General features: G+C 34.6%; 1 protein-coding gene across 1 annotated transcript; it reads right to left on the minus strand.

The window, feature by feature from the left end:
- Positions 1–9,476: 9,476 nt before the first annotated feature.
- On the minus strand, positions 9,477–14,178 carry LOC111991928 (protein FAR1-RELATED SEQUENCE 8). Its single transcript, XM_024023735.2, has 2 exons — positions 13,885–14,178; positions 9,477–11,640 (listed from the first exon to the last, which is right to left on the minus strand). The coding sequence occupies exons 1-2, from the start codon at positions 13,951–13,953 to the stop codon at positions 9,529–9,531; spliced, it is 2,181 nt and encodes a 726-aa protein (XP_023879503.2). The 5' UTR covers positions 13,954–14,178; the 3' UTR covers positions 9,477–9,528.
- Positions 14,179–14,376: the final 198 nt, after the last annotated feature.

A 14,376-nucleotide genomic window follows, 5' to 3' on the forward strand; every position in this document is an offset into this window, starting at 1 on the left:
TTAGGGCTTTTTTTGGCCTTGATCTTTGAGTTTAAGATAACTAATCACTATTTTTGTATTGTAAATAGATTTAACTAAGATGAATGGTCAAAAAATCAAGTTTGAAGGGCTTTTGTTTAAGGTATTAGTTTCAAACTTTTCTTTTCCTTTTCTTTTATTTTCTATGTTTTAATCTTTTTGTCTGCTTTTATTTTTGTTGTTATACGTTATAATATGTTTATGTAGTCTAGGTTTACATTTTTGTATATCTAGAAAGCATGTTAGGATGTTTGATTTAGCATTTTAAGTCTTTACTGTGTTTCTAGGGTTTTTGGGTAGAAACTCATGTGCACATAATCTTGCTTACGCACGCAGGCTAGATTATGCGTGCGTAGGCAAGATTATGCGCACGTAAGGTTGTTAATGTGTGCACATGAACTTGCCCAGAAACTCTAATTTTATTTTATTTGTTTTTGCTTTTGTTTTTACATGTAATGTTTCTGTTTAGCTTCTTTTCCATGTTTCTATGTATTTAAGCTTCTGTTTCACATGTTTAATTGCTTGGTTTGTCTTACATGTTAGAATTAGGGTTTTATTATTTTAATGCTATGAACATGCATATGCATAATGATATAGGTGTTGAGTTGCTACAAGGTAAGTAAAGGTAAATCATGCATTCAAATGAACATGCATGGTTGGGTTTGATATTTGTGATCTTGATGCCTTGGTTGATAACATGTTTTGTTGGCTTTGTCTTTACCCTTGATTTTTAATGATTCATATGTTTCTGCCTTGAATAAGATATGATGAATTGATGATAGTAACATGCTAGGGTTTATGTTATGCTATGCCATGCTAGATGAATGCTAGGTTGGTTGGCATGTATGTTAAATGAATATTAGGAGATGTCATGGTAGATAAATGGGGTCTATGATGTGATGTATGATTAGATGTGAGGTAGGCTTTGTTTGATAAGCATGAAGATGTATGGTTAGGGATGATTGATGCCATGTTGATTGTTAGATGTATGTTAGTGTGTGTGTGTGTGTGTGTGTGTGTGTGTGTAAGTTAGATACAAGTATTGAGTATGCCTTTAATAGCGTTAAGACATAAGACACAATGAGGGGAAACCAACCTTAGGGTTAGACGGTTTTGGATGCCTAACACATTTCCAAGACCATACCTTAACTCCGAACCCATATCTTTGGTAGTAAGATCAAAAGGTCCTTCCTTAAGAGGATGCTATATATATGGTTCCTAGACTATTGCAAAAACTAGGTAACAACTCCCCCCCCCCCCCAATGTCCACACAGAGCAGTGGCAAATTTTGAAAGGTTATCTCAGGGACGAAACCAGGATTCGAACCTGGGGGGGGGGGCAAAGCTTAAAACAAAAAAAAAAAACAAAAAAAAAAAAGGTTAAACTAACATCTATTTCATATTCAACAAAATACGCATACAAAATAAGTATTTCTTAAACATTTCATATTATAAAAACATAACAAAGTATAACATACAAAATAAGTGTTTCTTAAACAATATTAATGTTAAATGGTTAATCATGTGTTAGATGCACCAACTAAAAAAATGGACTTCTCAAAAAAAAAAAATCTAAAAGAATGGAACACAATTACACAGCCATGCCCACAACATGACACCAATGTTTCTACTCTCTAAAATGTTTGCTAAAGCCATGATTTAAATAGTTATTTAATGCTATCTAATTATTGACTATTGGCCACACAAAGACTTAAATCACAACCACACAAAAAATTAAATTAAACCACAAGAGACAAACACAAGTTCATATATATAATATATTGGCCGCACGGCCCACACCACACAAAATGACAAAGAGTCAAAGACAAAGTTTAATGACTCAATACCAAAGACTTTGCTCTTAAGCTCAAACACAATACTCACATAATGTAATAAAGTTATGCCTTTATTACTAGCCAACTCAGACAAAGTCTTGCAGTACTCACAAGCTCAGACAAAGTTATGCCTTTATAGATAAAGTAATAAAAGTCTAAACCAAAACAAAACAAAAAAAAAAAAAAAAAGTCACAAATAGTCAAACACAACACAAACTACAGTCACAACTTACACTAGTCCCTAAAAAATGCAAAAGGCAGAGGTAGAGCAATAGAGCAAAGAAAAAAAAAACACAAATCTGAACTTGAGAGAGGAGAGAAATTTTTCAGATTTACCATACCTTAGCTGATTCAACTCATGTGTGAGTGTGAACACTAGCAAATCGAGGATCTGAGGAATAGCAGCAGCAGCAGCAAGCAGCAACTGTAGATCAGATCTAATATGAGGAACAACACAGCAGCAACAACAAAAGGAAGTGATGGAGGCATTGAGGTTTTTTTTTTTCTTTTTTTTTTTTTGAGAATTGGAGGCGTCGAGGTTGAGTGGAGGAAGAATGAGGTAGAAATTTGGGACTTGTAATTTAGGTTTTTGGAATTTATTTTTTGTGCGTGATTTTTGTTTAGTCCATATTTATTTTTTATTTTGTACTTAGGGCATGAATTTTTTTTTTTTTTTGTAGGTCAATATCTAAATATTTTAGAGGAGAGCCAAAAATATATATTTAAGGGCAAATCTTAATTTTTTGTATACTAGGTTTTTTTTTAAAAAAATTTAGGAGTTGGGGGGGGGGGTATTAGGGCCGAAATTTAAATTTTTAGCTTATATGTATATACTATTTGGGGGGGGGTGGGGGGCATGGGCCCCCTCTGCCCTACTGTGGGTCTATCTCGGGTTATCTCTTTTCCCAGCCATGAAAGTTCTTCATCTAGAATATGGTTCGCCTGACCATAAACCTATGATTATTCACCAAGCTGGCATCCCTATTTGCAAACAAAAGCCTTGGAGATTTGAGCAAGTTTGGTTGAAGGATGAAGGTTGCCACTCTACAATCAAGAATGCTTGGCAAAGTAATCTTCACTCTCTCTCACCTATGATCGTGGTTGAGAAAAACTTGGAAGATTTTCAATCCAAACTTTAGGTATGGAGTAAATTTTCTTTTGGAAACATCACTCGAAATCTAGTTAAAATATATATATATTCTGAAGGAAGCCGAGGATGCAGCAATTAGGGGTGGCTATGTGGATCGGGTTCACTATTTAAAATTGGAGTTGAGAGATCTTTTAAGTCAAGAAGAACAATTATGGCAGCAAAGATCAAAAACTTCTTGGTTGAAAGATGGAGATCAAAACACCTTGTATTTTCATAGTAGGGCCTCACAGAGGTACAAAAGAAATTTGGTGAAAGGATTAAGAAACTCCTCAAGTCTGTGGTGTGAAGGGGATGACTAAGTGACTAAGTTGTTTATTGATTACTATAAGGAATTGTTTACTTCCTCGAACCCAACTCATGCACCTGAGGGGTTGGAGACCATTCGTCGAGTAGTCATTGAAGAAATGAACCAGCAGCTTCTTGTGGAATTTACTAAAGGTGAAGTTGATCTGCTCTCAAACAAATGTCTCCCTTGAAGCTCCGAGGTCGGATGGTACGCTGCCTTTGTTCTATTAACATTATTGGAACAACATTGGTATAGATGTGTCACAAACTGTCATTTCTTGTTTAAATACAGGTAATATTCTAGCTAGCATTAACCATACTTTTTTTTACTCTTATTCCAGAAGTAAAAAGTCCAGAGAGAGTCACAGAATTTCGCCCCATTGCCTTATGTAATATTCTTTATAAATTGATTTCAAAAGTGCTAGCTAATAGGTTGAAAAGTCTTTTACCAAGTGTGTTTTTAGAGTCCTAAAGTGCTTTTCAATCCGATAAAGCTATTTCAGATAATATCTTGATAGCTTTCGAGACCTTGCACCATATGAAGAAAAAAAAGACTGGGAGAGAAGGGTTCTTGACTATGAAGCCAGATATAAGTAAGACTTATGACAAGATGGAATTGATTTTTCTTGAGCAACTGATGGTAAAGATGAGTTTCCATGAGCGCTGGATTGGTCTGATTATGGTATGTATCAAGACGGTCACTTATTCATCTATCAATATATTACTAAAAAATGAAATGTAGCATTTAGTGTTGTCACGCTCATGTTGAGCCACGTCAGCAGCCATGTCATTTCCATCCTCCTTTTTGTATTTGTCCAACAATTTCAAAATATTTTTTATCAATTTTAAAATACTAATAAATATAAAATAAATTTCAACTCTATCTCCACCATAAAGCCCACTCCTTATTAATTTAATTCCACCATAAAGCCCAAACTCAAAGCCTTTTCAACCTAAACCCTTTTTTTTACGGTTACAAACTTTTTGTTTTTCCTTTCCTTTTGTTGCATGCATGGTTTTAGATTCCTTCCCCTTCCCCACATTTTGTTTCTCATGCAAAACCCTTTTTGAAATCCTCTTTCATGGTTTTAAACTTTCTGTTTTTCAATTCCTTTTCAAAATTACACAATTCAAATGACTCCTACACTAATGAACATCCCTCACACGCTATTTCAAGGTCTGCTTCAAGTAGCCATGTGTTTATGGTAGTACACTATATCATGAGGCAAGTTATGACCATCCATATTCCCCATTATATCTACTACATTTGTTCAAAATCAAATACACCAAACATCAGGCATCTTACATGCACCAGCCTTCCTATAATTATTTTCCCTTTTTAATTATTTTTTTATTTGGTTCTTAATTATTCAATTGAGGCTTCCATATTTAACTTCAAATAAATTTTTTGTTTCTCAAATAGTTTAATAAATCTACAAAAAAAAAAAAAAAATCAAAGTGGCAATTTCCTTTGAAATCAATCTATTATGCCATAACAATCACCAAAGTTAATAACTTTATCTTCATATTGATGTGGATATTAATGAATTTTCAACTATTTTAAAATTATTAATAAGTTATTTATATATCGATACAACTTATGTAGGGTTTGTGTTTGGATGGCTCTCTTTCTGTTTCTTCTTGCAATATTCAAGTGCTTGCACTGTCATCTTGCAAGTGAACTTTTCATACTGATTGCTATTCTCTTTATTCAAGAGCCTATCAAGGTAACACCAGTCAAGAAAATGAATCAACTTGGGGTCATATTTACTTCTCGCCTTCTCTACATTGCTTTAAAGAACAGAAAAATAAGGTTGTAGCTGTATGGCACAGGTTTGTCAAGATAAAGTGACGGCTATTTATTGAATAGGTTACATGTTCAATCTAAAATTCATTGCTCTGTTATGCAAAAGATATAGAACTATTTGGTTGCTCCACAACAGTTATTTTACCTTTAATGAAAGTAACGGACACATGTTACTTTATTTGCTACCCTCATCATTTGCTAATCATTTAGATACATGGAATAAGTGATTGCTAATGAAAATCCTATAATATTGATTAAGACATGGCTTGGTTGGCAGATCAAAACTATGCAGCACAAATCAATTCAAATCAAGTTACAATTGAAATATATATTCAATACAATAAGATTTGAGCTTTATAGTGGAGGGTATATGAAAGGAGTCTATTCACCAAAAAAAAAAACAAAAAACAAAAAACAAAAAAACAATACAAAACAAAAACAAAAACAAAAATGAAAAATAATTGCTAATAACTTAAACAATCATGCATCCATAAAACAAACAAAACACTATAAATTACAATCTTAAACAACTTCAAAAAATACAAACCAAAAATATCATAAAAATACGCTCTACACAATCACGAAAATGAGCATACAACATGAATTACCTACAGAATTATTGCTCGAAATATTTTCTAATGTTGGAAGACAATCGCCAAAAATTTTAAGCAATATCAAAACGAGGTACACAAATTTAAATTCACAACTGGTGTCTATTACTTTCACATGAACTCTTAACTTTTTCTCTATTAATCACAATCTACCACATCCAAAATTGTCTCAAAAAATATTGTAGTCCTATATTTTTCTCTTGTTATTAACTTTATACAATGAAGTCATGCAAAGTTTAGAGTCATTTTTATATTTTTGAAATTAAAAAAAAAAAAAAAAAACTATGACTTCATGGATTTAGTATTGCAATTATGATGATAATAATAGGCGTAAATGCAGTTTTAGTCCCTACATTTTTACTTTTTTCCATTTTGGTCTCTACATTTTAATTTTACCACTTTTAGTCCCTAAATCAATTAGCAAGTGTCATATCAGTCCTTGCCGTCAACCAATTAACAGAAAAAGCTGACGTGGCTGACGACACTATTAAAATAATAATTAAAAAAAAAAAAATTTGGCATTAAAAATGCCACATCAACATCTAAATTAAAAATAATAATAATAATTTTAACTAAATAAAAAAAAATTCATTATTTTCGAAAGAAAAATGGGTAATATGTTCTTCATGTTCTTCAGGTTGCCCAGAAAATTAAATAATCTAAGATTTTCTTTTCTTTTCTTGTATTTTCTTATCAAATAAACATGCAAAAATTCATACAAAAACCCCTATCCTCCACCGAAACCTCCAACATGAAAAAATCATCCAACCCAAAAAAATCATCAAACCCACATTAAAAAACCAACCCAAAAAAATCATCAAACCCACCACAACAAACGAATCCAAACCAATCAGCAAACCACCATTGCCTGGGGTTCACAACGCCACAACCACCAATCTTAGAGAAAACCCACCATCATCAACCCAAGCCAAAATCATCAACAGACCCCACCAACCAAAGGAAGACCAAAAACAAACAAACCAATCGACCCACACCAACAACAAACCCACCACAACCAACGAAACCAAACCAATCCACAACCACCACCGCTTGGAGTTCACAACACCACAGCCACCAACTACCAATCCGTTTTTCCCAACACCCACTAGGAAGACTCCAAATATTTCCCATTATTTTCTCCGCATCAAGACCACATGGTCTCCATAATCAAAACCTCGAAGATCAGCCCTTGATTTACTCGCCATTGGTTGAGACTGGGTGTAAGGTTTTGAACGGAGATGAGATTTTTAGACTAGAGAAAGCTTAAGTTAGATCAGTGGTGTATGGTGCTGACCTTGTGAGCTCCAGCCATAGAACTACAGTGGAGAGAATTTTGAGATTAGAGGGAGATTCCGTCCATGGAGGCCGAAGAGAGAAAGGGAGAGGGAGAAAGAGAGAATTAGAGATAGATAAAGTTGGTTAGGGTTTTTTAAAATATCTGATGACTGACACGTTAAAGAAAAAAAAAGAATAAGAATTAAAAAGATAATGATTTTTGTTATTTAAGAAATAATTTTAATTAAACTGTATTTTAGGTTTTTTATTATTATTTTAATAGTGTTGTCAGTCATGTCAGCTTTTTCTATTAGTTGGCTGATGGTAAGGACTGATATGACACGCGCTAATTGTTTAGGGACTAAAAGTGGTAAAATTAAAATGTAGGGACCAAAATGGAAAAAGTCAAAATGTAGGGATTATAAGTGCATTTACGCCATAATAATATTCACGTGTCATCCTTAGGGTCTGTTTTGGATCCACTTATTTTGCTGAAAGTACTATAGATAAAAGTAAAAGTTAGTTAAAATAGTACAGTAGAATCCATGAATAGTACCAAAAAGTGCAATGGGACCCATGAATAGTAGCAAAAATAAGTTAAATAGTAAAATAAGCTGGTTTTATAATTTGGAGCCAAACGCACGGTTAGTATATGATTATTGTCATGTTTTGTCACCAGTTGATTTTTTTTTTAGCACATTCATTTCTTAAAATGTGTTTCTGTTTTTAAAAAACAGCTAAAAGCAATTCAATAGGCTAACCAAAAAAACAAAAGTTCTTCACCACATCAATCTGACTGGACTGCTCCAAAATCCTTTATTCCTTCGAAAGGATAAAGAAAAACTCATTCATCAATGCTTTGGGGCTGGAAACAAACAAGCACTATTTTGGGTCGGAGCTCACAAATATTTTGTCCAAGATCAAACTATAGCGGGAAAAGAAATCCTTCTTCAAGCCAACATAAAAGGAGACAAAAATGCAAAATATGGACTTGCAATTGTGTTGTTATGCGAATCAAATGATGAGGGAATACAACTACTGTTATCAATTCTAAACCAACCAGATGGAAAACAATTGCTACAAAACTATCAACAAATCCTTCGACATACAACTTTTGGAACAAACACATTTCGCATCCCAAGCATGCAAGAAAAATAGAGTGGGTCATTGNTAAATGGATCATATTCAGCCTATGAGGGGGATTTGTCAAGGTGGCCCTTTGTCACCTTGTCACCTTATCTCTAAAGGCCTTAATGGTCTTATCCAACATGAGGTAAATTTGGGAAATCTCAAGGGCTTCTCCTTATGCAAACATGGTCCGCGAATTTCCCATTTATTTTTTGCAAATGATACATTACTCTTTTGTCAAGCTAGATTGGGTGATGTCCAAGCAATCCAATATATTTTGATCCTCTATGAAGAAGCATCTAGTCATTAGATTAACAAGACAAAAACAAATCTGTTTTTTGGTAAATCTGTAGATGCAGCTACTGAAGAGTATATCAAGGAGTTGTTGGGAGTCCCTGAAATCAAAGAATATGAGAAGTACCTTGGTTTACCTGATGTGGTGGGAAAAAATGAAAGGGAAAGTTTAAACTACATAAAGGAGAGGATCTAGGGGAAATTATAAGGGTTGAAAGAAAAACTTTTATCTCAAGCTAGAAGGGAAGTTTTATTAATAATAGGAAAAACTTTTTTTTTTCCTACACTCTCCCTCTCTCCACACTTTAGACAACAACCACACAAAGAGTGCACATCATACCTTTCTTTAGTCAATTTTTAAGATCCTAGACTCTCGTGTTAAAGTGATGTTAAACTAATCACAACTTATCTCTTTGCAATTTATAAAAAAGTTTATCAATCGACTTAATCAATTTCAATGGAAAGCTTTATATTCGGAGTCCATTTTCCTTATGATTTGGGCTTGGATTTTTTGCTCAATCCTTTTCTTGGTTTCCTTGATTTTCCTCCAGTTGAAGTTTTATGTTATAAAATTAAGCCATGTCATGTTCTCACACAATTGGGTAACCCCTCTTCAAAGTATGATCTGAAATGAAAAACAAAACATGTATCATTAACCGAGCCATTATTATTGAAGGCTTACACAGTCGTAGAGCTTTTGTTAACATAGGCATCAGTGTGTAAAATATTGAATTACAATGAAGGTTTGAATCTTGCTTATCATCCTTTCTCTAAGCCAAAATCTACCAAGCGGAATCCACAAGTATTAAATAATATAATTTTCATAAAAGGTCCTCTCCCCATATATCCAATGTGGGGGGTAGAATGATTTTGTTAATTTGCTATCCTTACCTGATTAGGTCTGTAATGTTATAAAAAAGGATGCTAGTAATTGTATATTTGTATTGTTATATAATATCTTTAGTAATCAAGCTTGCTGTTGTGCATTTTCAATATATATATATATATATATAAAGATACCAAGGCAGCTACATGAACAAAATTGAAGACTTTGCCCCATGAAAGAGAAAAAAATTGACGCAAAGAGTTATCCACATTGTTATTACTATTATTAGTGTTATCTACTTTACATGTGCTTCTCTGCTACAAGACGGACCTTATTCAAAGACTCTTTAAACGCTTGCCAAGCTACCATATAATGATCTTGTGATATCATCCCTTCCTCAACAACTTGCATGGCTCGTCTGTACAAATGATCAAACCACTGTACCGGGTTTGTAATATCAACATTATTGGAGCCAAGGTCTGGTACATACAAACGCTTAAAATCCTTCCTCCATCTTGACAAAATATACTGAAACGGAATCTCCTCCAAACCATTATAGGTAAGGACACATAATGCATGTCGGCAAAGATAGCCTTTGAAGTTAAAGCAACTGCAAATGCAGCGAACTTCTGCTGTTGCTTTATCATACATAACTTCAAAATTCCTGACATCCCTCAGAATCTCCTCTCCATCACGTTCTTTCACCATGTATGTTACAACAGGTCCATTTGTATGAGCTTGTGTTATGTTAAAACAAGAAGACATCATCACCACCTCATCTTGGAACTTCTGAAATATTTCTTTTGTATACAATTTAGAGAGCTGCAGCTCATAATAGCAACTTGTTTTCAAAATGTCGCTTGAATCTCTTGACTCAAGATCATCAAGAGCTTCTTTCTGATGCTTCTTTTGTAGAACTATCTCATACATGTGAAAGAATTCTTTCAAAGAAGTTTGTTGATGCATATAACCATCGAAAAAAGCACTCACTGTACCAACCATTTCAGAGTTGGACATTCCAGCAAATGATGTGTCTTTTGAGTACACTGGAACCCAACGTTCTCGTTCTTCATACAGGATTCGAAGCCACTCATGTTCCCTTGCTCCAAAACGCTGGATCATATCTTCCCAAGCCATTTCAAATTCTTCTACTTTTATAGAGTCATATACCGTCCTCCTCAATACTGTCTGAAATGCATCATATTCTTGATACTCACTCAAACTGTCAAGCATGCTTTGCATTACAAGTGGCAACCAAAATCGATGGTGAGCTCTGGGAAACACCTCTGCAATTGCAGTTTGCATGGCCCTGCACTGGTTTGTTAAGATAGTTTGTGGAGGCCGACCAGACATACATGTAAGCCATGCCCTAAACAACCAAATGTATGTTTCTAGCGTTTCATCTGCAAGCAAACCACAACCCAGCAGAACAGACTGCCCATGGTGATTCACACCAACAAATGCCAAGACTGGAATATCATAATTGTTTGACAAGCATGTTGTGTCCAACGCTACCACATCACCAAAATAACCATATGCAGCCCTAGACCTAGAATCAATCCAAAACAGATTCCTCAAATGCCCTTCATCATTGAGATCCATCACATAGAAAAAATTTGGATCTGTTAACTGAACCCGACAGAAGTAATCATAAATGACTTGAGCATCTCCATTTTTAAGCTTCAAGCGCCTAGAACGATCAAAATGGTTGTTAGCTTCTCCTTCATTAGAGTTTGAGCTTCCATATCCCATTGCATCTACTACAGGTGCTCGATACAACTTGATTGTTCGTACTTCCACATCAACAGTTGGTTCTAACTTTCTTTTATCCCCAATCACCATCTTCTTGTGTGACTTGGAGTTTTGCGCTCTTTCAGGATCAAATGAATGGTTGTGTTCATGCTTGACTTCATCAACTCTCCACCTGTTAGATTCCACTAACCTCAACCTAATCATTGCAAGACAACCTGTTCTAGTTTCTTTCCTGCGACTGTTTGCTTCTTTAATCATTTTAAAACCCTCACAATTGCAACACAGAACTGCACCACGCTTCTCTTTGCTGTTGCGTTTTGTCCAAGAAGACTTCACCCTGATGGCAAATCCGAGTTCCCTGGCATAGCAATTATAATAATTGTAAGCATCATCATATGATTCAAACTCCATCCCCACAACTGGTGGGGGATAGTCCTTTCTTTCAGATACGCCATTTTGAAAATCAACTATGGTTGTATCATCCCTGTCAGTTTCAAGGTCATTGCCTTCAATCTCAAACAGTTGCTCACATTCATTCTCAAGGTCATTGCCTTCATGGTCATCACCATTAATCTCAAATAATTGCTCAGTTTCATGGTCATTCTCAAGGTCACCATCATGCTCAAGCAGTTGGTCGCTGTTTTGAGAACCTTCTTCTATCTGGTATGAGAAACAAACCATCAATACCAATGATGTTTCATAAGCTAACAACTACGGTAAAAACAGAGGAAATTGAGAAGGGGAGAGAAGAGGGGGGGGGGGGGGGGGGTGTTGTGAAGCTACCAAGCTTAGAGATGGTCCCCACAAAATTTCCATCTTTTATTTCCTCCACACACTTACACATATGTTTTAAAGCTTTTGGTCCTTATATGTTGTATTTAAAAAAAAAAAACGAATCAACTCCATAAATAATTTTGTCTACCATTCTATCAATCATCAGTACATTCCCAGTCCGTCAGCCTTTCTTCGGTATTAATATAGCTTTATCTGGTTTTGTTTCTGCACACTGCTATTCCATTTATCATCTTTCTACTAACTATTGATCAGATATTCATTTTGAAGAGCTTTACCTATCATTAATTATGCCAACGTTCTCTACAAGAATTCTATGATCTCATGCACTCAAGCTTGATAAATTCTTCTCATTCCCAATTTATTTATTAACATCCTTTAGTGGTTAAGGGCCTCCTTCAATATAGTTTTTGATAAATAATATTCTATTAAAGATGGTAAAAAATACTCTACGTTCACAATGATGAACATAAAGTACCTTGAACAATTACAAGCAAATGAAGTCTCCTTCAAATATTGACTCTAAAAAAAAAGGTCTCTTTCAATATCATAATTCGATTCACTTAGAATTTTCCCCCCATAGTAATGCAATGGAAGGTGAGGTCATGGGTTCAAGACTCATTGGGTGCACGTGTAACTTACCAATTAAAAAAAAAAAAAAAATTGTATTCATTTCTATCCTTTTAGAATGATTGCAATATGTTTCCAATTTGTATAACTGATCTGGAATAAGTTAGGTCTTAATGGAGATATTCAAACAAATATCTTGATATAATTAGAATACTAGGGATGATGAGGATATGTTGGGTTCATCACAAGCTATCTGAATTCAAACCAGGACAGTCTTCACTCGCTAAATCATCCAATATCAGGGTCAGCAATTATTAAAAATTCTTCTTCTTTTTTCTTCCCCCATAATACCTATTCATCATGCAAAATGAAACTATTTTGTCATTTTACTTATATAAAATTGTCAACTTTAACAACTCAAATTGAGCCAAATTCTACCAGTTATGACATGAAGGAGTTCTTCAATGGCAAGAGTCACTTCAAGGATTCTATCAGGCCTATCAGTTAAGTTATTGCAGCAACTCTTGTAATCTTAAACTAGTACTGTAGTACCCAGACGCAAGAGCAACCAACAATCTTGATCTCTCCTCCACTAACCCGTTAATAATGGTATTTACTTATTTATGCTGCTATAGGGCATGTGGGTTACTCCAATCTACAAAACTTATCCACTGCAATAATGTTTTAGACATTCTATCCATCAAAATTAACTACTATTTAATACAAGTGCGCAAACTACCATAAGGTTAGCACCAAGTTGCCTTAATATCTCCTCATGGTTAATCTAGAGAACCTGTCCAGCACAAGCAGTAACCAGGATAATAATAACTAAATCTTTTCTATAGGGAATACTCCGTACACAAACGACTTCTCTAGCACATAACTCATGGCAACTAGAGGAGCTAGACCATGTTACCTACACCATACAACATTCCATTATGCTTTAGAACCGACACGAATGTATCTTTCTTTCTTTTTTTTTCTTTAGAAGCCTCAGTGCATTTCAGATCCCTTTCTTCTTCAACCCTGCACATCAACAGCGAAGAACCGAACCTAAAACTTATGCCAAACCCACTACAACTTCCGGCAACCTAAGCAGAATCCCCAGGTGATTAACAAATTCTTTTTGTTTCATTATCGTTTTTCGGGTCATTCAAACCATTCACATTCACATTCACATATTACCTTAATTTTTGGGACCAAGAATTTAATGTTGTTATTCACAAATTATCAACAAATATACACTATCATTCTAAATGATTATTAAAATTAAAACATTTTAGAGACATTTAAATTTGGTTGTATCCAAAAAAAAACCCATCATACAGCTTTCAATCTTTAATCACATCACATGCACATCCCCTCACTAACATTTCATATACATATAGACATGTGTGTGTATATATACATAGAAATACATGCATGTATGTATGTAAAAAAAAGAATTTTCACTCATTCATTGAACTAGCAATTCAGGTCAAATCCAAAACCTCAAAGAGAGAGAGAGAGAGAGAGAGAGAGAGAGAGAGAGAAGGTACTTACGGTGATGTCGAGATTAGGGCATGGGGACAAGGCGTGGTCGGAGGGAGAGAAGGTGGTATCGTCGGTCATGCTTGAATTGGGTTTCGGTTGAGCCAGGACTCAGGAGTAAGACCAACAACAACAACAGCAACTTGTACAGTGGCTTGATTCACCATCACACTTCTACACGCGTTCTCTTTCTCTCAATTGTGTTTGTTTTTGTGTGATGATTATGATTAAATTATGTCAATCTCAATCTATGAGGTGGTTAGTTTTGCCCTAAGCTCGGTTTTTGTGTGATGATTATGATTAAATTATGTCAATCTCAATCTATGAGGTGTTTTTTTTCTTTTTAAAAAAAACAATTACATCTTAAATCCCATAATAATCTAGAAAAATTGCTAGTTCCACAGCAAATGATACAAGTTTTGAGTGAAGAAAAAATGATAAATCTACAACTTGTCACATTGACAAATTGAGGCAAAAATTGTCATTTATCGTGCTTTTAGCATA

This window comes from Quercus suber, unplaced genomic scaffold (assembly GCF_002906115.3).
Source record: "Quercus suber isolate HL8 unplaced genomic scaffold, Cork oak 2.0 scaffold_454, whole genome shotgun sequence".
NCBI classification, from domain to species: domain Eukaryota; kingdom Viridiplantae; phylum Streptophyta; class Magnoliopsida; order Fagales; family Fagaceae; genus Quercus; species Quercus suber.